The 24954-nt window shown below is 32.5% G+C and overlaps 1 protein-coding gene across 1 annotated transcript in view; it reads right to left on the minus strand.

Moving 5' to 3' along the window:
- Positions 1-24954, minus strand: part of LOC123545577 (IgA FC receptor-like) — a 30045-nt gene continuing 5091 nt past the window's right edge. Inside the window, exons 2-9 of the mRNA XM_045331901.2 lie at positions 14560-14621; positions 14133-14221; positions 13575-13630; positions 13344-13405; positions 10798-10859; positions 10263-10330; positions 7568-7620; positions 1-295 (exon numbers count right to left, since the gene is read on the minus strand). Of these exons, the coding sequence (XP_045187836.2) occupies positions 8-295; positions 7568-7620; positions 10263-10330; positions 10798-10859; positions 13344-13405; positions 13575-13630; positions 14133-14221; positions 14560-14621 (740 nt within the window). The 3' untranslated portion in view covers positions 1-7. The remainder of the gene's footprint in view (positions 296-7567; positions 7621-10262; positions 10331-10797; positions 10860-13343; positions 13406-13574; positions 13631-14132; positions 14222-14559; positions 14622-24954) is intronic.

Genomic DNA, 24954 nt, shown 5'->3' on the forward strand with positions numbered 1-24954 from the left:
TTCAAAACTACTTACTTTCTTTTGGTTTAAAAAAACGGTTAAGTATACTAGATTTTGACTGCGATTGACTATGTTTCTTCTCCTGGACCAGATCCTGTATTAAAATGTCTCTTTCCTTTAACATTTCCTCTAAATGTTGTATCTTTTGCTTTAATTTTTCATATTCTTTAACGTTTAACTCGGAGTTGTCCGATTCAGCTTTAGGTTTCTTGTCAATCTCTTCCCGGGGTTGGTCGACAGTTGTTCCCTCAGAATCTGGAATACTTTTTCCACTTTCTTTGAATGAATCTAAATCCTAAATAAAATATATACGAATTTGGAATAGTTAGCAATTTTATAAAATGTGCGTTGGTACTTACATGATTATTAGAATAGAAGTAATTCCTCTTAAGCAGAAGGTAATTTTTGAATCGGGAAAGTATCAAGACCACAAGCATGACTTTCATCAATTTAGAATGAGTTTCATAATACACAGATTAAAACATAGCAAAGTCTATAAGAAAGTCAAACTACGGTTACACTCTTGTGAAAGTTAAAACTTTTATATGTCTGATTTGAAATACATGCATAACTCTGTTTAAACGTATTAGGTTACTGCTAATACAATTAACTGCCGACCGTTATCCTTTAAATTATACCAATGGCATTATAAAAGATGTATTTGATTTATATGTTATCGGTCTTCCTTTTATATCCTGGCTGCATGGTTATTTTCATATAAATGCTGGAAACATTTTATAAAAAAATAGCACAATTTTATCTGACGCCTTAACCATACAGCTTTGTGAAAGTTGGCCAGTGTAACCCTAGATTACCCCTGTAAACAGTTAACTACTGAGAACCCTATCTATTGTAAGGCAATTATCTATTCTACCTAATGACAAGTTCTCCTTATCAATTTGATATGGGTCATTTGAAAAGAAATCAGATGTTAAGAGTATGATATTTAGCCCATTCATGATTCAACAGTTTGCTAGTAAATGTAAGACTAGTTTAAAATATTGTACGTGGATAATTATTTGGAAGTAACATAAACTCATGATCTTTCTTATAAATGTTTAAAATTTTGGAAATTCCAACTAAAGAAAGTGTTTACTGTTATGGTAAAATTAACCCTTACAAAAACATATATGGCAGATGACAGCAACACTCAACTATTTAACAGCCTTGTCAAATGAATTAATATTAAAGTTGAAAACGGGGCATAACTTTGTAAAAGTGAAGGAACGTTAAAGGAGCCTGTACAATGCATAACAGCTCATGAGAATGGACAATTTTGTGAAGGTTTGTACTGGTACATAATTGAGCGGCTTTTTGGTATTAATATTGTTTCACTGGAGGAATGTTTGTATTTTAAATGAAAGTGTTGTTACAAAGAAAAAATATCAAAACAAATTAATGAAATGTGCTGGTGATGTAAAGGCTGCTTAGCGCATTGAATCCTGTTTTGGTCGACAGTGAGATATCTTCGGCTACATCCTTTCTTGATGGCACCAAGTCAGTAGATTATTTTCAATTTTATTTCCAATGACAACATGACAGATGCTGGAGTTCATAGTTTAAAGTTCAAAAGTTAATGAAATTTTACATGAAGTTTTTAAATCTGTCTGTGATCAACTATGTGTATTATTTCTGTCGGGAATCACATGATCAAAATAATCTCTAAACCAAAGTTATCTTTGAAGATCATGAACAAATTTTCTACCATAATAAGATATGAAATTTAAACATAGCCTAACATATAATTAATGAAAATTGTTAAATTATTATGTAGTTGACAATGATGATTGTTATCCTGTAATTACAAACACTAAGGAAAATAAAAAGTTTCAGTTTCTTGAAGTGTTCCAGATAACCAGAAGTTGATTGTGATTGAAATCTTTATAGTTTTAGGATACGTCTATGTTGATATCTGATAGGCAAATGTTGCTTCAATATTATACCATATTATTCATAAAACTTTTGTTTAGATGTTATTTTGATCATGTGATTCCCACAGTGATTTTAAAGAGTTAAAATTATAAATATTATTATTCATATATTCAGGTCTATGTGTTTAGGAGTTATTATTAACAAGAGCTGTTTTTAAGGCAGCCAATACTTGACTATCTAAATTGTGTTCCCAGAAGCAGAACAATTACCCTATTTTTAAGTGCAAAAATATCTATACAGTTTCAATAAAGTATCTGCATTCGTTTTGGAGATGGGAACTTGCATGCAAAATTTACTTTGGGGAAAATCTGTTTCAGCCAGGATTTTCTAAGTATAGAAGGAGGCATAATTTAGCCAAAATGCATGTCAGAGCTATTGGACGTCACTTCAGGTACAAGAGGTGACTCGACATTAATGATACATTGTGTGCTTTCATAATGGAAAAGGGGCAACTTCAAAAATTAATTGTAAGCTTTTGCCACTGTCAGTTGGTCAACAGAATAAAACAACTTTTCCTTGTAAATATTGTTTTACAATATGCTTTTGGTTGGGTCTTGTTTTTTTTCCATATTTTAAAATGTTTAAGTATAGCTTCATCTATTTCTACAATAAAAAGGAAATTTAAAATTATTTAATTCTTGAAAAAGGATCACAACTTCTCTGATAAATATGTAAAAACACATTCCTGTTGTCTGATAAGCCAATACCAGCTGAGGAAAGGCAAAGAAAAAGAAGCAACAAAAAAAAAAAAAAAATACAGTATATAAGCTGCAGCTCATTAAATGATGGTTAGCACATGAAGCACCTAGGTAACATGTTACAGTAATAGCAGATGATTATCACTAGAAGAAATTAATTGGAATTTGAGACACTGCAGCCAGGGGCAATATAAAAATGTCAATACAGAAACAACCTGCTGGAGGTACTTCCTCCTTAATGAAGGTAATTGATATATGTAAATAAGAACAAACATAGGGACAGGAGCCAGTCAATTCATTGAAATGCCGGATTACATTTATTAATATTGCAGGAAATGTGCCTGTTTTGCGCCAATATAGCATGCGGTTCAGTATTTGAAAAGGAAAAGACGAAAGGGAAAGTCATTTTCATTACTTTTAAAGAGTTTCTAATTATGCTCCTCATCTCTCTCTTCTTCCATCTACCCGGTATTTGGTAAGACGTTTTGTTTTCTTTTTTTTTATCATTTATTATTTAGTGTATCTATACATCTGCTCTGTATCATTTTACACCCTTGATGGACATTCCTAACCTTAGCATAAAATTGTACAGCTTTGTTTTTATTCATGGTCAAGGTCATCCTGTGAAATCCACTCTTTTTCAAGAATCAGCAATGGTATGTCTCCATCATGTTTATTTTTTTTTATTCTTATGCGAAACAATATTTCACTCAGGCCTACGACCTTCGTGATATATTCCTACGATGTATAATTATGAAAATATAACCTTTAAATTATGCAAAATGTAATGTATATTTCATATTGCAAATTGAACTAATCTATTGTAAACATGCCTCTATTAGTTAATCCTGTCATTAATTTACCAATCAACATGTTATGTCTTCGTGTGATCAGGACTTGACCAACTCGTCGTACACATGTTATATAATAATCCTATACATACAAATACGGTTGGTATTTAAACGGGTGGAAATGGCGTTGTACATTAAGTTATCTCAGTTTCATAAGAGGCATTTTACAGGTAGCAGGGTACACTTCGAATTTTGGCACCAGTCAATATTTGTTATGATTAGAACTTCGTGATTTTGAATGTCTGCATATTAAGGTATTAGATCACTAATAGAGAACCTCCTTTTTGAAGAGTATTCAATTCCTACCATAAACCTACTTTTACTGCAATTCTTAGGGGGGCGTAGGTTCAAGCCCTACTGGGACCAAAATTTTTTTTCCTTATTTTCCTTTTTTACTAGTAAGTTTTTACTTCTTTCAAGACTTATTATTGATGTTTTGTACAAAAATGGAAAAAATATGAATCTTATAAGCAATTTCTTGGTGTTCAAAGAGAATTTACTACTTAAACAGAAGGGGTAGAGTTACAAATCTTTAAAAATATTGAGTTACGCACGATGAAAATTCTCTATTTTGCTTTCACTTTTAGATTATATATTGTGGAAGAAATTTAGGTAGGTTTTACGTCTTCCCTAAGGTTATTTTTAAATGGAGTAAGCAAAATTCAAAACAGAAACACATCATTCGACCTTATTTTTTCAATGTTGAAGTATGAAGTCTGTCTCATTAAATCCGTTTACTTGAGGCACCACAGAAAAAAATGATATTGACATTTTTATATTGTGTTTTATAATTGTTTACAAATAGTTTGATGTTTCTTCTGTTGAAATTAATGGTAAAATGAGTTCTCTGCAAACGTTTTGGTTAGTGGCTATCACTTTGAAATTTGTCTCTACTTGAGCTTGAGCAGATACCATAAGTTATTCAAAAAAATTTAAAAACGGCACGGTAAAAGTTGTTTAAAATTTGCAAAATAGTGCAAAACACGGTTACCTTTCAGAATATACCAAGCAAAGGCCATTTTATAGACATTACTATTAGTGACCTAATACCTTAAGGTGAGAGATAATGATTGTTAATTCTTTAGGAAATTTAAACAAGCGATAAATGTAAAATTATGCTGTAAGTTGTGAAACTAACTGCTGCTAGCTTTGTATGAATCGGTGAGTCACCTTGCGCGGGATATTGAAATAACGGAAAGGTTCCGTGCTTGTTAATTGATACTCAGGAACGTTTTCGATATTTCGTTAAAAAACGAGCTGGATGGGCCCCCATCCCGTTGATATCCTGATGTTCAGTAGGGACTATTAAATTGAGAAATGCAATAAAATTAGACATTGTTCTTGCAGTGGGATCATCGCAGGCTCAAAAAGTGCAAAATTGATAATTTGGGCATGCTATTTTAAATGGATTGTGTAAAACTTTCGTTTTGATGATTTTCTGTATTTCTGTATGAGAGTCCTGATCTTGCCATTAATTAAAACCACAAAACATGCACGCATTTTATAAAATGGCCACCCTGATTCTGCTCATTAGGGAAGTGCAATAATGATGCGACTCGCTACATGTAAGCCTGGCCCTGCCCAAAATTTTCGAATCTAAGTGTACCCTGCTACCTACTAGGTTAGGAATAGTTAAGAATTTCTTTAGAACATAGAAACTGCTGATCAAAGGCTAGGCAAAGATTATTGTTAAACCATTAAGTCTGAAATAGATAGTGCAAGAAAGAAAGACAGTGGAAATTTCACCACATGCAGACTCCAACCGGAGTCACAATCGGCTTGTAGCGTTTGAATTAATCACGTATATATCCTACATAAAATTTGTTTTGAAATCAATATTTTGATAATTATTTTATTATTATGATGACCCTATGTTTTTATATATTTATCCTACACTTATGGCAAATTCAGATTCGAGTGTAATAAGGATATAAGTAATACAGCTGAAAATGCTTACAACTAATAAAATCTGATATACCAAACGTTTAAACTTATAAACTGACATGTCTTTAAAACGTTTGAATACACTTTTTGCTAATTTAAAGTATCAATTATACTTTTGATCTTGTGACTTCATTGATAAAAACAAAACCAAAACACAGTCAAATCTGACATACGATTTTGAATCTGCAGACAGGAGATAGATTTTTATTTCATGAGAAATTATATATGTATGTAATTATACATGACTGTGTATTTTACAATTTCCAAATTATTATGTCAACGTTACTATAGCCAATGTGTTTACAGTTGTATATGTGTGTTTACACTTATAAACAACACGAAAAAATAGATGTGTTTTTAAAACGCAAGTCATGTCTCCGGGTATTTGACCAAAGATATTTAAGTTTGAGATTTCATGTTTGAAGATGAACATCGTATGAAGGACATGGTCATCTTTACATAGGCCTTTCATAAGTCTTGCAACATGGTTTGTTGTGTGTGAGTATGAACTAAATGTGCTGTATAACCGAAAATATTGTTTATTAAGGTCTGTTTGTTTTGTTCAAGTTTGAAGGTTAAGGTCATATGAGGGTCAATATGTATAGGTCATAAGATATATAGGGTGTGAGTATGAACCGATTATGTAACTTGTAGGACCACAAAAGTTGTTAATTATGTGTTTAAGTATTAATGTGAATGTCATATGAGGGTTAATGTCAGTTTTATGTCTTGCAACAAGGATTGAGTACGAGTATAAACTAAATCGGGTCATTAATACGATATGTAGTTGAAACGAAAAAGATTTAAGTTTAAAGTTGAACATAATATGAGGTAAATATCGACTACAAATAGGTCTGTTTGCATGTATTGGTGCAAGGTTTGCTGAGTGTGAGTTTTGACTAAATTTGGATCATTTATTTAGAATATAAGACCAACATGTTACTAATTAGGGTTTTAAATTTGAAGTTGAAGGTAATCTGATAGTCAAGGTCATTTATATTAAGGTCAGTTCTAGTTCTTGTCACAAGAGTTGTCGAGGGTATGAACTAAATCGAACTGATGTGGGTTGTAGGTGAAAAGTAAAATATCACACGCACGAACGTCCTTCATTTCAGGTTTATTTTTTACTTTTTTACCATTTTTGTAAGCTTATGGGCTACTAGTTGAAAAAAAAAATTTTAGCAGACATTTATCCTTTTATTTGCTAGGTTGTAACAGATGAATCTTTTATTACGTGTGCTTAGTCTGAATCATTACATTACCATATTTACTGGAAATTCTTTCCAATTGCTGCTAGGTAGCAATCAATTAAAAATGACACATGCATGCGCATTTCATTTTGCTGGCGAAAAAAAAAGATTAAATGAAAATCGTAATTATAGTAAAGAAAAGAAAATAAGAAAAAATATCAGTCGTTTGTTAAAAAGAGATTTTTACAACGTAATTTGAATTCTGATTGGTTGCATGAACTAGTTATTTAAAAAAAAATCAAATTAGGTATGCTTTCTCGTTATTTCTTTAGGTCAAGTATTTAGTTAAAAGTAAATGTTTCTGATTTGAAATATGTGTAAATAAGGAGATTTTAATCATTTTAAGGGATGTTTCATCATCATAAGGAAATTTATTTAGACGCATTTCACAATTAGGCTGTAAAAAGGAACATAAGAGTCGATAATATGACGAGGGACTGAACTTTAAATTTATCTCATAATATGATTTTATCCAAATTTTATTCTATAAGCTTTTATGCAACGAACCGCGGAATGAACGTCATTATATAAATGGAAGAAAGTAAAAGTCATTTGATGATGATTTTGTACATATAAAGTGAACATCTAAAGATAAACAATTTCAATGAAAGACGGACATGGGGTATACATAATGCTAGCCATCAACTGATTGAATGTCTTAAGAGCGACTCGTATTCTTTACACAGCATTTTATTTTGACTACTACACAAATATCGCGCTTCCATTGTTAGTTGCAGGGGTGGTTTGGATTTCGTAATGAACCTGTTCCAGCTCTTTAGTTTCTTGAGACGCCTAATAATTGTGATTCACTATTTATCATTAATTCTTTCGTCATTTGAAAACCCACTTCAAATACAAAACAAACAGAAGTGCAAATTGTATTCATATTTACCTTATTCTTAGACGGGACGCTTTTTTCTTTTACATCTTGGTCTTTTAATTTTCCTGAAAGTTGTTGTAGAACTACATGTACATGTATTACCACACAATATAAAGGAAGACTGATTTTGATTACTCCGAATGTCGTTTGAATATAGATACCAAAAAGGTCGAGAAAACAATAAAATATATGTTACACCACTGGCTCCAGACCAGAAAGAAAATGCCTCTGTAAATGTTATACCCTACCCTTAGGTATTCTTTAAGAACCATGGTCATGTAACGGAAAATATACTAACCCGTTTCAATCGCGCATTTCATATCTAAAACACGCAGTTCAGTAAATGTGTATTATGGATATCAAAGAATTGGCGATTTATCTTCCATTGTGTACCGGTCACATTTCTTCAATACATCTTGTCTTAGAAACACAACGCGTACTTTATAGTTATTTCAACGTTACACAAAAAACTTGCTTGAACTTCCCTGGTGAAGTTCCGTCCTAGATTACAAAACCATTCTGCTGTTGTGAAAATATATTGTCAATCGTCATTTTACTACACGTGTTCGCTAAAATGTGAAAATGCAGCATAAATGTGCAAAATGAATAAAACAAACAGAACATACGATTTCAGATTAAAGATCATATACAAGATGAATTTCATTCATCATTTCGAGTTTTAGTGTAAAATTGTGATATTTTTTGTACACCACGAACAACAAAGTTGTAAGTGGGGGGGGGGGGGGGGGTATACTGGTTTTAGGTTGTCTGTCTGTCTGTCTGTCTGTCCGTTCTGTCTGTCTGTCTGTCCGTCCGTAGACACAATCTTGTGCGCACAATCTCTCCTTATCCCATTGACACAATTTAATGAAACATCACACAAGTGATCAGTAACAATAGTAGTTGTGCATGGGGCATGTTAGGTTCTTTCAGAAAAAAAAATGCAGGGTATGGGACTTTGTTTTTGTTACTATACTACATAGACACAATCTTGTGCGCACCATCTCTCCTCATCCCCTTGACACAATTTAATGAAACATCACACAAGTGATCAGTAACAACTGTAGTTGTGCATGGGGCATGTTAGGTTCTTTCAGAAAAAGTTTTTGCAGTGTTACGGGACTTTGTTTTTTGTTACTATACTATATACATAGACACAATCTTGTGCGCACAATCTCTCCTCATCTCCTTGATACAATTTAATGAAACTTTACACAAGTGATCAGTAAGAACAGTAGTTGTGCATGGGGCATGTTAGGTTCTTTCAAAAAAATATTGCAGAGTTATGGAACTTTGTTTTTTGTTAACATACTATGTACATACAGTCTGCATCTGCAGTCTTGTGCGCACCTAATCTTCCGAACCCTTGCACACAATTTAACGAAACTTCACACAAGTGATCAGTATCAACCCTAGTTGTGCATGGTGCATGTTACGTTCTTTTAGATAAATATTCTGCAGAGTTATGGGACTTTGTTTCTTGTTAACATACTATGTACATACAGTCTGCATAATTTTATGCAATCTTGTGCGCGCCTAATCCTCCGAACCCTTGCACACATTTTAATGAAACTTCACACAAGTGATCAGTACCAACCCTAGCACATAATTATGCAATCTTGTGCGCGTCAAATTGCAATGTACTGTGTCAGTGCATGCGGAGGTTACATTCATCACCTTTAGTGATAGCTCTAGTTAATTCTGTTTTTGTTTGTTTACGTTCCGCCAAACAAGTGAACACTGCCGTGACCTCTAGACCGGATGTTCATTAGGGAAGGTCAAGCAAGTTTTTTTTTCTGTAACGTTGTCGAAAGCATAAAATATGTTGATAATCTCAGCAATATGGAATATTGAGACAATGTGACTGGTGCACGATGGAAGATAAATTATCACTTGTTCAATATACTAGGTACTCATTCACCGAACTGCACGTTTAAGTTGAGAAACGTACGATTGAAACGGGTTAGTATATTTTCCCGTTTATGACCATGGTTCTTATAGAATACCTAGGGTGTTGGTATAACATGTACAGAGACATTTGCTGGTGCCGGTGTGTTACACTGTCGAATGATTTACCTGCGATATGCAAATGTATAAAAGGAATTCTTCAATACTTGTTAAATTACAGGCCAGAAAAGATTAGGCAAGCTATTAAACAAAGAGCGATTTACTTCTGTATTGGACATGACAACATATGAGCCGTGCCATGAGAAAACCAACATAATGGGTTTGCGACCAGCATGGATCCAGACCAGCCTGCGCATCTGCGCAGTCTGGTCAGGATCCATGCTGTTCGCCTCCAAAGCCTATTGCATTTAGAGAAACTGTTAGCGAATGCGCAGGCTGGTCTGGATCCATGCTTGTCGCAAACCCACTATGTTGATTTTCTCATGGCGCGGCTCATATGTTATATCTATTGTTGCATTTGTGTTGAGAAATTTCAAATTCTCCTTCTGGAAGACACGGAAAAGGGATCGTGAAGCAAATAAGAAGGCTGAAACCTTCAACGTTCAAACGTGGATTTATTTATTCATTTATTTATTTTTGTAACATAAGTAAAGATTGCAAATAAAAATGACAAATATATGTTTGACTACCGGAATAAAAGAAAACGTTACAGCGGAAAGAAATACATTAGTAATTTAAAACCACGCGATTTCAAAATTTGCTTATAAACCCGGCCGTCGTGTTGTGTTTGAATACTTACTAACTTTATTAGACTGATCATTTCCCTGCTCACTTTTGTTTTTTAGTTCAGAGCCAATTTCAAAGAGTCTAAAAAGCAACAGAAAGCCGATGTATAAACATCAAACATAACATACACATTCAAATTTAGTTTTGGCAAAATACTTTAATTTAGTCCAATATATAATATTGACGCGGATCATAGATGTCCTAATTTCAATGGTGTAAGATTATCTAGATGAAGGTAACCTGTTTGAAATTTACGGAACAGTGTGGTTTAGACTCAGAAATGAAAAACATTCCAAGAAGTGAACTTGTTTAAGTTCATAAATAGAATTGTTACACATTTTTATTTCCCCTCGTTTACACAACCAACGTGAAGGATACATTTCTGTTGTATTACTAAAACTAAATATTAAAGTTTGCATATATTACAATTGTGTATCATTTCCTTTGTTGTTGAAAGATGTTAAACACATTCAGATGACATAGAGCATTATAACCGATAATAATATAGTCTATGTATGCAAGGCTTATTTTGTATGCTTGGAACATACTTGTCAGTTTGAGTCATCTTGTTACTCGTTTCTTCTTGCGATCCCGAATGTTCAGACGAGTCCTAAATCGGAAAGATTCAAATTCTAAACTTTTGCAAGTATTATATATTTATTCGTGAAAATTTCAACAAATAACAAATAACATATTAAATTTTAGTGCGAAAGGTTCAAATGATCTTCTCTTTATTAAAAGCTAGACTGATACTTGCCATGCTTTGCAATGCGCAAGATAGCAAAAACACAGATTTGGCTTGCATACTGCGTTTACTTTAGTTTCATTGAAATTGTTAATATTATCTGAATACTGAACACTATTAAAGCTGCTTTCCACAGTCTAACTAAATTTCGTCGATGACACTTGGCAGTTATAAAAATGGCAAAGCATTTACTAGCATTTAGGAGTGACCTGTGGCTTTTATTAATTGATTTGAAAGGTTACTGGGAAAAAAAAAACACTTCCAAAAAGGGGTACCCTACCTTTTTATAACTTATTTTTATAATAAATATCTAAATGAATGCCTCCTTCGATAATTAGACGCCGTGGTGCAGTGGTAAGCATGACGGCTCTAGAATCTAACTTTTTTGAGTTCGAATTCCAACAGAGATCAATATATTTTTCATTTTATGTCTTTTTTCATTTTATATTTTGCTCGTTTGCATATTAACATACTCTACCATATTGAGACAATAGCCATACTCAGTTTGGCAAGGAAAATGACACTCAACTCTCTCTCTACAAACGAACGATAAATAGAATTAGGAGTTTATCTTTTAGCTAAATGGCACACCTCAGTTCTTCGCGTGACTTTGGAGATTCCAAGTTATTAGTGTTCTTCAAATAAATTTCAAAATATAGAAAAGCTGAAACTTCAAAGTTCGCTCAACACAACAAAAACGAACATGTTGCAGGCTCGGTTTGATTGAACCTATTCATGGAAAATAGTGGAAATGCATGCTACCGTCCAGACCCTCTAGCCCCGGGTTGAGCAAAACTCAACATTTACACATGCTAAAAGTACAAAAAGCAATTAAGAGACATCCGCAGATTTATTCAAACGGCGGTGAACATGGAACCTTCAATGATTCCATGAAGAGCGGCGTTTGGTCCCCATATAAAATAAAGGGTTTGTCCCAAACGTGGAAACAATGGGAAGAACTAAACTGGAACTTAGGAAGGGGATTTGAGGTTATGGAGCCTGCGTATCACAGGAACTGTTAAAAGACAAAATTAAAAAGCAGGCACCATATCCAAGGGGTGATTAAACAATACCCAAGTCTATGAAAGATGGAGTATTGAAACCACCCAGGCCGAAATGGTCATGTTGAGAAACTAAACAGTACCAATAACACGGCATAAAAGTTGGGCTGAACGGTCTAAGAAGATCGAAATATAACGGCCCTGATTGAATAAACGGGAAGACTTTTACGGCCGCCACATGGCACAAACAAAACTGCAGTGATACTAAAATAGAGAAAAGTTGAAATTTCACAGGTCGCTTATTTAATAAATGGAACAGTCTGGAAAAACCAAATATAAAAATAAAAGCGACAGATCACACCTCAATGCTAGTACTTTAAATTTCACATTCTAAAAATAGGTTTCGGTACTCCGAGGAAAATAAGCGATTACAAAGTAACCTAATGGAATTTAAATAAAATAATTGCTATTTGCATAGTCTGAAACCATAAAGAAAATATAGACAATTGATAAAATTGCTTGCGATTCCATGGACAGTAGCTTTAAGCTGCTGCAGGCGATAAATATACGTTTTAGATTAGGCCTAAAATATTTTGCTAACGGTTACATGCTAAAAAGCTACTGGGTAGTTTGGTCAGATTATTTTTTCTTTTTTTTTACTGTTTTAATTTAAATTAGTGAAACTTTTGGGAAATTATTTTTATGCCGATAAATGAAAATATACGGGGGAGGGGGGTGCCTTATTAGCATGAGTAAGTTTATTTCCAGCATCGCTGGCCATGGTTAAAGCATAAACGTAAAATTTTACAAGTTCTTGTTAAAAGGTTGAAAAAAAAATCTCCAAGGCCATGAAAACATTTAGGGTCGGCCAAGAATTTAAGGTACATGTAGGTCGTGATATCGGAAACAAACATTTTTATGCCATATAAGTGCTATTATGTGTGATATGTGCTTCCCATGCAGTGAAAATACACCGGTTGCAAAACTTGTGTGTGTAAGATGTCATCCTGCGCCTAGTAAAACGTAATGTTGTCTTGGTTATATTTTTTTTTTGAATGATAACATTATTTGTTTTCTTCATGTCTTACCGTAAATCGGTTGTTTTTTAAGAGTTTGTATCCCATACACAGCATTTCCTTTTGGCTGCTTCACAAATTTTGCAGTTTCCATTGTAACTTATAAGTTTCTTTTTTGTTGCGGGTGCGGGGCGGCGGGGATCAAAATGAACCTTTTCGAGCTCTTTAGTTTCTGGACACACAGTTTTACTATGTTTCGTTATCAATAATCAATTCGTTATTAATTTGAAAACTCACCTCAGATAAAAAAAAAGATGGGTATTAATATATACCTTATTTGCAGCCGAGACGTTTTCTCCAGTTGAATCTTTAGCATCGTTTTCTTTTGCATTCTCTGAAAATTTTAACTATTACACAATTAGTGAAGGCTAATATCGTTGTTGCGAATGCAACAGCTCTATGGTTTCTTCTAATGTCGAGCTAAAAAGGCATTACAGCGGTTATAAGTACATTCGTCATACATAATGTGAAAGCTGGTCATCATGTTTTGTGAGATCACTTACCATTTTGAACAGACTGATCATTTCTCTGTTCCACTTTGTCGTTTATGTCTTGGGGTCTATAAAGCAAAAGAATGTCAATATATAAACATTAGTCATAACATAGTCAGTCGAATTGACCTTTGGCAAAATACCTGAATTTAGTTTAATTTAAATCAAAGATATAAAATATTGATGCAGATCATAGATTTCCTCATTTAAATTGTGTAAGATCATTAAGATGAAAATAACGCGTTTGAAATATACGGAACGGTGTTCTTCAGGATCTAGATGAAATATAATCCAAGAACTGAACTCGTTCAAGTGCATGAAAGAGAATATTAACGCATTTGTTTCGCTTCTCTTTTCGAAACATTTACAATTTGACACAACCAACTTGAAGGTCACCATGCTGTCGTATTATTAAAACTGAATATTAAAACTTGCACATATAACCTACGTGTATTTTGAACCGTGTTTTTGGAAAAACGTTAAACACGTCCATACGAAGTGAAAATACTACACACTGTTAATGAATAAAGGCTATGTACGCAAGGCCCGTTTGAAATGCCTCTAACATACTTGTCAATTTTTATACTCTTCTCAGTCTTTATTGGATGTATGTCAACGCTTGTTCCATTCTTATGCGTTCCTAAACGATCAGACTTCTCCTAAATTGGAAAGATTCGAGTTCTTAACATTTGTAAAAACTGTGTATTTCATTAATTGAATTTGGTAACAAATAACAACTTTGATTTTATTACAGAAAGGTTTAAATCATCTTCTCTTGACTAAATTCTAGACTGATATACTGGACATTTGCAAGATAGAAATTATACAAATACAGCTTGCATACTGCGTTTTCTTTTGTTTCAAAAAATGTTAATACTATTTAAATACTAGAATTGCATAATTTGATGATACACTTGATAAACTTCATTTTTTAATTCTATCGTATTTTGATAACTCACTTCAAATACAAAAGAAACAGATGCGTATCAATATTTACCTTATTCTCAGTCGGAACGCTTCCGTCAATTGAATCCATTGCATCTTTGTCATTTGCTTTTTCTGAAAGTTGTTTTAGCTCTACTGTTAGAGATTTTCAACTTATTTCGACGCGGACTGCGGACAGCGGACTGCGTACTTACAGTAGCGGTTTTCTCAAAATATTTAAAGGTTCGCAAGAAAAAAATAAGAAAACATACTTAGGGTATATATATTTCTTTTACCTATATGTGTAGTAAGTTTTGCCTTCATTGTACAAATTAGTGTATTGTGATATAATTACATGTATTTGCTATTACACAATACATATCTTTGAAAATATATGGATAGTGAACAGGCTAAATTTAAAACACGTAATCGCAATTTTCAGATGTTATCTAAATACTCTGTCCCATTTTATCCCATTTTATGTTTTTATATTTTTAGACATTTCTGCGTTACTTAATTTCCGCGCGAATCGAACGACATGACATGTGAAGTTTTGAATCCACTGTACTACGATACACTTTATCTAAATGTGTTCATGCATTAAAAATACAACTTGAAACATGGATTTGAAAATAACGGCGATTCCTGGTTTAAATATGTGTCCGTCCATACAATTCCTAGTCTAGTTTTTCCTAGCAACAAAATAAGAAAAAAAACGCAGTACAAAATATTGTTGTGAAACAAATAATAAAACATTCTGAATGAGAAAGTCCGTTTAATTTTTGTTGCATAGTATAAATACCGTGTTCTCGTAGACTTCTGTACGAAAAAGGTCATTGTTTTTCATTAATTTTGATAATTGTATCTTATGTTCGATAAAGTAGAAGTTTTACTGAAATATCTTGAATGATTTAGTTTAACACTTTGTATACACATGCAGGAAGTTCTCATATATGTATCTTTTAACCCCGTCGAAACGAGATCCGATACATTACCACATTTAAACTAAACCATCCTGAATTAATTATGTTTCAGCATGTTTGGAAATAAAAAAGGAAATAGCCACTTCGTATTTTCATAATGATTAAATCTGATATAAGAATTGCATGTTAAAAGTTAAGTTTTAATTTTGCTATAATCGGAGTATCTTAAAGTGACTAGTCAGTATGGATTATCAGTCTCAACTGGAATTTAATCTTTAAGTACCATTAAAACTGTCAAAATGTCAATCTAAAACCCACCGGAGACCGACAATTGTTTTGTGAACAGTAGGCATGGGACGCGCCCAAGGTAAAATTCCAATGATCATGCATACATATGGTATGTGTAGATACTCGGCTTTGGGGAACTTGAACAAAGATTTAAACTCATGGAAACCCACGGTATATATTGGTTAAAAAATTTATAATGTAGAAATCTTTTATTACCTGATAACGTGACCGAGAAAACTGAATGAATTCAGTACCGTATAAAAATGAATTTGTTGGGCTTGAAATAGTTCAGAATATACATGTATAATACCAAGTAAGACATTTTACCGCGGTGCATTAAACTGTCACGCATCGTATCGTGCAAATTAAAATTTGTGCGTCGTACAATAGCATTTCAACGACCCGAGTGCAATAGTACGAAACTATATTTCTAAAATCACTATATACATTCTTTAATACCAAACATTCAACTAACTTGTAACATATGTTGTTTTGATTACCTAATTGAAAATAGGCGAACCTCTTGCGGCACAGGGGAAGAGTGTTTGTCTCCTTACCAGGTAGTCATTGGTTCAAATCCTTGATTAAAAGGTATGTTGATCATTGAATTAACAGCCGTTTTCACTGCTAGCAAATACTGGCTAGAACCTCGCGAAATAGACTACAAGCGTATAAATAAGTTGGTACACTTCATATAAAAAAGAATAAGTTTGCGATGTCTTGTTTATAAATACTGTAGTCGAAAGATCATTTTGCACAGATACATTAATAAAAAAGGGTATAAAAGGTAAAAGGATATTTTTTTAAAAATGCGCCCACGCTGTTACGAATGCTTGCAAGACAAACTATATGTATAACGGTAATTCATATAATTATACAAAACAACAGATATTAATAAATCTTATAACTGTCTTTTCTCGGATATTAAATGGAAACAGTATTACGGCATTAGAACCTGATGTTAAATATGCCACTGTTCAGTTATGCATAAAAAACTTACATACAGTTTGAGAAAACCCCTGTAGTAAGTTCGCAGTCCGTGGTCCGCAGTACGCGTCGAAATAAGCTGAAAATCTCTAATAGTAACACAGACTAGATGAAGGCTGATACTGATTACTTAGATCTTATGAAAAATTATATACAGAGAAGTACACTGTTTAATGATTTACTTACGATACCTTTCTTGCATTGCAAATATACAAAAGGAATTTATTGCTTCAGATAAGCTATTAAACAAAGAGCTATTCATATTTATAATGCGCACGACAAAATATTTTGTATATATTGCGACATTTGCGTCCAGTAAAATAGTTTCAAAGTCTCCTGTTGGAAAACAGGGGAAATGAACTATAGGGCGGATTAAATGTCTCAAACCTTCAACGTTTAAACATGGATTTTTCAAATTTTGTAGTATGAGTAAAGACTGTAAAGGAAGTTGACAAATAAGTTTGACCACCGACATAAAAAGCATTACAACGAAAAGTAATATACTAATAACTTTTAACCCTGTAAATTTCATATTTGCTTGTTAAAATAGACCATCGTGTTGTGTAGGGACACTTGTCATTTTCAGCAGATCATTTCAATACTCTTTTTTTCTTTGGTTTTTGTCAGCGTCCGAATAACTGCATTAAGCAGTAAACTTCTTACAATCCTTTAAAGTGCTGATAAAAGCACGTTTATTGAACTTCTAATAAGGAATAAGATGTGAGTATATTATTTCGAACCTCAAAGGTGGATAAGAAATAAATATTGACTAAATAAATGTAAGAACGACCAGATATCGCATAAAGAACTAAAAATTGTAATCGGGTTCTTCACCACTGTTTTCTTTTCAATTACATAGGCCGTGTTGTGGAGGTACCTAATGCACTCAGCATATCTATTATTGGGAAAGTTTAAATAAACAAAGTTCTGATATCGATTAGCAAACATGGCAAAAACTACTTTACGGGGCATCTGTATATTCATTATAATGCATCTGCACACAAAAGAAATATTGTACAACACTATTTACAGGACCAGTAGGTCGAGCTATTGCCTTACAGTTTAGAAAAGCTACTTGGAGCTATTTATTTTGTATTGCGTATGACAAAACATTTTTCTTTGTTGACATTGCCCCGAATAATTACAAAATATGTTTACATGAGACATACAAAAATAGATCAGGGGCCGTATTCAAAAAGAATCTTGAGTATAAGTATATGAAATTGATTATTTACTTAAGTATTTCTTAGGTAAGAAATTTATGTCACTTAAGTACATTTGTTATTCGTAAAACAACTTAAAAAAACAAAGTTTTATAATATTTAAAGCTTGAAAACAAGGATAGTCCATATCTTAATATAGTAACGGAAGTACTTTTCTATCTTTATTTAGTTACAGAAGGACGGATTACACCAAACCGGAAGTGACTACTCAGTGTTACATGTGAAGTAGTCCAAAATGTAGTTCCATGCATGCTATGGATAAAATCTGGTATAATGTTTTTCTTATATACAACATAACATGTCAATATTTTTCTATTTTGATAAGAAGACATGTTATACTAAATGACCATATATGGTTTTCATATCATTGAAATGCTCTAAAGTGCTGAAAATGAGGTCTGAATGATTTGTTATTAATATGAAATAAATAAGGAATTGAATTGGTAGAATGTAACCTGGGTGTTTGTTTTTCAAAAAATGCATATTTATTGACAAAATATTGGTAAATTTTAGGTGTCAAGGGTGAGTTTGGGTATATTTTACAGTAACAGTGTGTGATTTGAGTGCAGTTTATGGTAAAATATGATAAAATATGGCAAAAATAAGCCCAAGCAAGGTAAAGTGGTCAAAAATGATGTCACGACAACTTTTTTTCGAGGGAATTCGGCGCGCTAGCATACTTTACTGAAAAAGCCATAAAACCTTAAATATTGATTGTATCAAACTGAAACTAGTATTTTTTTTTTCCATGCATTTATGTTACTGGTACAATTTAAGTGAAAATAACATTTTGAGTATGAAAAATTTTCCTTATTATTTGTGCAGGGGTAAAAATTGAAACTTGTTTAGATGTGGCGGTAAATAGGCTAGTTTGGCCAGATTATGATAGAAAATGACAATTTCAGTGCAATTTAGCAGAGAAAAAGAAAAAAAACTAAACATATTTCAATATCACTGTTTTGGGTGTATGTTTTTCAAAAAAATGCATATTTATTGACAAAATATTGGTAAATTTTAGGTGTCAGGGGTGAGTTTGGGTATATTTTACAGTAACAGTGTCTGATTTGAGTGCAGTTTATGGTAAAACTTGATAAAATATGGCAAAAATAAGCCCAAGCAAGGAAAAGTGGTCAAAAATGATGTCGTAACAGCTTTTTTCGAGGAAATTTGGCGCGCTAGCATACGTTACTGAAAAAGCCATAAAACCTAAAATATTGATTGTATCAAACTGAAACTAGTATTTTTTCCATGCATTTAGGTTACTGGTACAATTTAAGTGAAAATAACACATTTTGAGTATGTAAATTTTCCTTATAATTTTGCAGGGGTAAAAATTGAAACTTGTTTAGATGTGGCTGTAAATAGGCTAGTTTGGCCAGATTATGATAGAAAATGACAATTTCAGTGCAATTTTGCAGAGAAAAAGAAAAAAAAACTAAACATATTTCAATATCACTGTTTTGGGTGTATGTTTTTCAAAAAATGCATATTTATTGACAAAATATTGGTAAATTGTAGGTGTCAGGGGTGAGTTTGGGTATATTTTACAGTAACAGTGTGTAATTTGAGTGCAGTTTATGGTAAAACTTGATAAAATATGGCAAAAAAAGCCCAAGCAAGGAAATGTGGTCAAAAATGATGTCGTAACAGCTTTTTTCGAGGAAATTTGGCGCGCTAGCATACTTTACTGAAAAAGCCATAAAACCTTGAATATTGATTGCATCAAACTGAAACTAGTATTTTTTCCATGCATTTAGGTGACTTGTACAATTTAAGTGAAAATAACACATTTTGAGTATGAAAAATTTTCCCTATTAGTTGTGCAGGGGTAAAATTGAAACTTGTTTAGATGTGGCTGTAATAGGCTAGTTTGGCCAGATTATGATAGAAAATGACAATTTCAGTGCAATTTAGCAGAGAAAAAGATAAAAAACTAAAAATATTTCAATATCACTGTTTTGGGTGTATGTTTTTCAAAAAAAATGCATATTTATTGACAAAATATTGGTAAATTTTAGGTGTCAGGGGTGAGTTTGGGTATATTTTACAGTAACAGTGTGTGATTTGAGTGCAGTTTATGGTAAAACTTGATAAAATATGGCAAAAATAAGCCCAAGCAAGGAAAAGTGGTCAAAAATGATGTCGCGACAGCTTTTTTCGAGGAAATTTGGTGCGCTAGCATACGTTACTGAAAAAGCCATAAAACCTAAAATATTGATTGTATCAAACTGAAACTAGTATTTTTTCCATGCATTTAGGTTACTGGTACAATTTAAGTGAAAATAACACATTTTGAGTATGTAAATTTTCCTTATAATTTTGCAGGGGTAAAAATTGAAACTTGTTTAGATGTGGCTGTAAATAGGCTAGTTTGGCCAGATTATGATAGAAAATGACAATTTCAGTGCAATTTTGCAGAGAAAAAGAAAAAAAAACTAAACATATTTCAATATCACTGTTTTGGGTGTATGTTTTTCAAAAAATGCATATTTATTGACAAAATATTGGTAAATTGTAGGTGTCAGGGGTGAGTTTGGGTATATTTTACAGTAACAGTGTGTAATTTGAGTGCAGTTTATGGTAAAACTTGATAAAATAAGGCAAAAAAAGCCCAAGCAAGGAAATGTGGTCAAAAATGATGTCGTAACAGCTTTTTTCGAGGAAATTTGGCGCGCTAGCATACTTTACTGAAAAAGCCATAAAACCTTGAATATTGATTGCATCAAACTGAAACTAGTATTTTTTCCATGCATTTAGGTTACTGGTACAATTTAAGTGAAAATAACACATTTTGAGTATGAAAAATTTTCCCTATTAGTTGTGCAGGGGTAAAATTGAAACTTGTTTAGATGTGGCTGTAATAGGCTAGTTTGGCCAGATTATGATAGAAAATGACAATTTCAGTGCAATTTAGCAGAGAAAAAGATAAAAAACTAAAAATATTTCAATATCACTGTTTTGGGTGTATGTTTTTCAAAAAAAATGCATATTTATTGACAAAATATTGGTAAATTTTAGGTGTCAGGGGTGAGTTTGGGTATATTTTACAGTAACAGTGTGTGATTTGAGTGCAGTTTATGGTAAAACTTGATAAAATATGGCAAAAATAAGCCCAAGCAAGGAAAAGTGATCAAAAATGATGTCACGACAGCTTTTTGAGAGGAAATTTGGCGTGCTAGCATACGTTACTGAAAAAGCCATAAATCCTAAAATATTGATTGTATCAAACTGAAACTAGTATTTTTTCCATGCATTTAGGTTACTGGTACAATTTAAGTGAAAATAACACATTTTGAGTATGAAAAATTTTCCTTATAATTTTGCAGCGGTAAAAATTGAAACTTGTTTAGATGTGGCTGTAAATAGGCTAGTTTGGCCAGATTATGATAGAAAATGACAATTTCAGTGCAATTTTGCAGAGAAAAAAGAAAAAAAAACTAAACATATTTCAATATCACTGTTTTGGGTGTATGTTTTTCAAAAAATGCATATTTATTGACAAAATATTGGTAAATTGTAGGTGTCAGGGGTGAGTTTGGGTATATTTTACAGTAACAGTGTGTGATTTGAGTGCAGTTTATGGTAAAACTTGATAAAATATGGCAAAAATAAGCCCAAGCAAGGAAAAGTGGTCAAAAATGATGTCACGACAGCTTTTTTCGAGGAAATTTGGCGCGCTAGCATACGTTACTGAAAAAGCCATAAAACCTAAAATATTGATTGTATCAAACTGAAACTAGTATTTTTTCCATGCATTTAGGTTACTGGTACAATTTAAGTGAAAATAACACATTTTGAGTATGAAAAATTTTCCTTATAATTTTGCAGGGGTAAAAATTGAAACTTGTTTAGATGTGGCTGTAAATAGGCTAGTTTGGCCAGATTATGATAGAAAATGACAATTTCAGTGCAATTTTGCAGAGAAAAAAAAAAAAAAAAACTAAACATATTTCAATATCACTGTTTTGGGTGTATGTTTTTCAAAAAATGCATATTTATTGACAAAATATTGGTAAATTGTAGGTGTCAGGGGTGAGTTTGGGTATATTTTACAGTAACAGTGTGTGATTTGAGTGCAGTTTATGGTAAAACTTGATAAAATATGGCAAAAAAAGCCCAAGCAAGGAAATGTGGTCAAAAATGATGTCGTAACAGCTTTTTTCGATGAAATTTGGCGCGCTAGCATACTTTACTGAAAAAGCCATAAAACCTTGAATATTGATTGCATCAAACTGAAACTAGTATTTTTTCCATGCATTTAGGTGACTTGTACAATTTAAGTGAAAATAACACATTTTGAGTACGAAAAATTTTCCTTATTAGTTGTGCAGGGGTAAAATTGAAACTTGTTTAGATGTGGCTGTCATAGGCTAGTTTGGCCAGATTATGATAGAAAATGACAATTTCAGTGCAATTTAGCAGAGAAAAAGATAAAAAAACTAAAACTATTTCAATATCACTGTTTTGGGTCTATTTTTTTCAAGAAATGCATATTTATTGACAAAATATTGGTAAATTTTAGGTGTCAGGGGTGAGTTTGGGTATATTTTACAGTAACAGTGTGTGATTTGAGTGCTGTTTATGGTAAAACTTGATAAAATATGGCAAAAAAATGCCCAAGCAAGGAAAAGTGGTCAAAAATGATGTCGCGACAGCTTTTTTCGAGGAAATTTGGCGCGCTAGCATACGTTACTAAAAAAGCCATAAAACCTTGAATACTGATTGTATCAAACTGAAACTAGTATTTTTTTTCCATGCATATAGGTTATTGGTACAATTTAAGTGAAAATAACACATTTTGAGTATGAAAATTTTCCTTTAAGGACGGATTACACCAAACCGGAAGTGACTACTCAGTGTTACATGTAAAGTAGTCCAAAATGTAGTTCCATGCTATGGATGAAATCTGGTATAATGAGTGACATGCGGAGGTGACAGTTAAATTCTTGGCTTATGTTTATTGCTTATTGTATTGAGAATAGATCTAGACCATTTTCATTGTAAATTTCCTGGAATAAGTTTTATTCTTTGCGAAAAATGTCTACCTACGCGTAATTGCTAAACGGCTGTTTTCATTGGGCCATTTTTAGAGGGTGATGTTTCTCAGAACAGATTATTTTTCTTATATACAATATAACATGTCAATATTTTTCTATTTAGGTTACATTCTACCAATTCAATTCCTTATTTATTTCATATTAATGGTCATTTAGTATAACATGTCTTCTTATCAAAAATAGAAAAATATTGACATGTTATGTTGTATATAAGAAAAATAATCTGTTCTGAGGAACACCACCCTCTAAAAATGCCCACTTGAAAACAGCCGTTTAGCACTTCCGCGTAGGTAGACATTTTTCGCAAAGCATAAAACTTACTCTAGGAAATTTACAATGAAACTGGTCTAGATCTTTTCTCAATACAATAAGCAATAAACATAAGCCAAAAATTTAACTGTCACCTCCTCATGTCACCCATTATACCAGATTTCATCCATAGCATGGAACTACATTTTGGACTACTTCACATGTAACACTGAGTAGTCACTTCCGGTTTAGTGTAATCCGTCCAGAAGAAATTCTTCTGTAAAGAAACAAAAAGCTGCATTTAATCTGCATTACAATGTATGTGTAATGTATGTACATTTTGCAGCTCTGACTTTCTATATACTACACAGCAAGTCATTTAAAGATAATTGATACTGTAATTAGTTATTTCACGACATCAAAATAAAAAATAAATTTTCACATATTTCATGTTTTAACTTTGGCTCAGAGAACATGTCTTGAGTACATGGATCAGTGATATATGAGTTTTAGGAGTCATATAATATATGTCATATAGAAATTCTGTGAATTTTAGGAGTCATATAATATATATCATAGAGAAATGTCTGACATATTTCATTTTTTCCCTGAAAATATATAAAACACAGGTCCATAGTTTGTGCTGTTTCATCTGAGTCTATATTCAAGACATGATTACAGGGCTAGTAAGTCTAACTGTTGAAAAGTAATTTGTAGAAATTATTTTCTCATGTCATGTAATAAAACACATATTGAATGGTTTTAAATCCAGTCATTAGTCAAAGTTATTGATCCTCAGTCCTCTGGACCTTGGTCGATAGTTTTGACTATTGACCGGCAAGCTGTTTAATACGTGCATATCATGACATCACATTAATTCTTCTTCAATAATTATGACTAAGAAATATATTTCAATAGCATAATACTAGTAATAAGGATATCTAATAATACTTTAGAACATGGATATTCTTCTCTCTTTTTGTGCAGAGAAATTGGGATAAATCTGATTTCGTGTGTAACTTTTTCAACATATTTTTAATTTCCTCTATTTATTTAGAATTATTTCAGTGCAAAATTTAGTATTACAAGTTTAAGTTAACTACAGAACAATAATTGAAAAAAATATATATCATTTCATACATGCTAACCCTTACCTCGCTAAATTTCTAGTATGAACTTGTCCATCTCACAATTTGGACAGTACCATTAACTGTTAAAAGGGGTGCTTACCAAAAAGATACTGTCTGAATGGCAAACAGTGCAGATCATGATCAGACTGCACAAACTTACAGGCAGTTCTTGGTCTACAATGGTTACAAAGGCAGAATCACTTGCCGCCAGCAGGCTAAGGGTTAAAAGTTGATACATGAGTTATTCATAAATAAAGAACAAACTAAAAATGAAATTAATTGACTGCATGTTGTTATGAAGAAGCTGGTTTGAAAACAATTTATTTGATTCAGTTTGCATGAAAGGCCACATCATGCTTACTACCAAATGTTTTCGTGCATACCAAATGATAAATGTCATATTAATATTCCAAAATTTAATGCTTATTGCTAAAATGTTAAATTCCAAATGTTTAAGACATGCTAAACTTATTGCCAAATTCTTTATATTAATTGGGAAAAGATCTATTTCCTTATATTTTATAATGAATGTATGGAATGCCTATGCATCATGTTTACTGCTGATTGCTAAATGCAAAATGTAATGCTTACTGCTAAATGCTTTATGTCAA

The sequence above is a fragment of the Mercenaria mercenaria genome, unplaced genomic scaffold, assembly GCF_021730395.1.
Source record: "Mercenaria mercenaria strain notata unplaced genomic scaffold, MADL_Memer_1 contig_2013, whole genome shotgun sequence".
Classification (NCBI taxonomy): domain Eukaryota; kingdom Metazoa; phylum Mollusca; class Bivalvia; order Venerida; family Veneridae; genus Mercenaria; species Mercenaria mercenaria.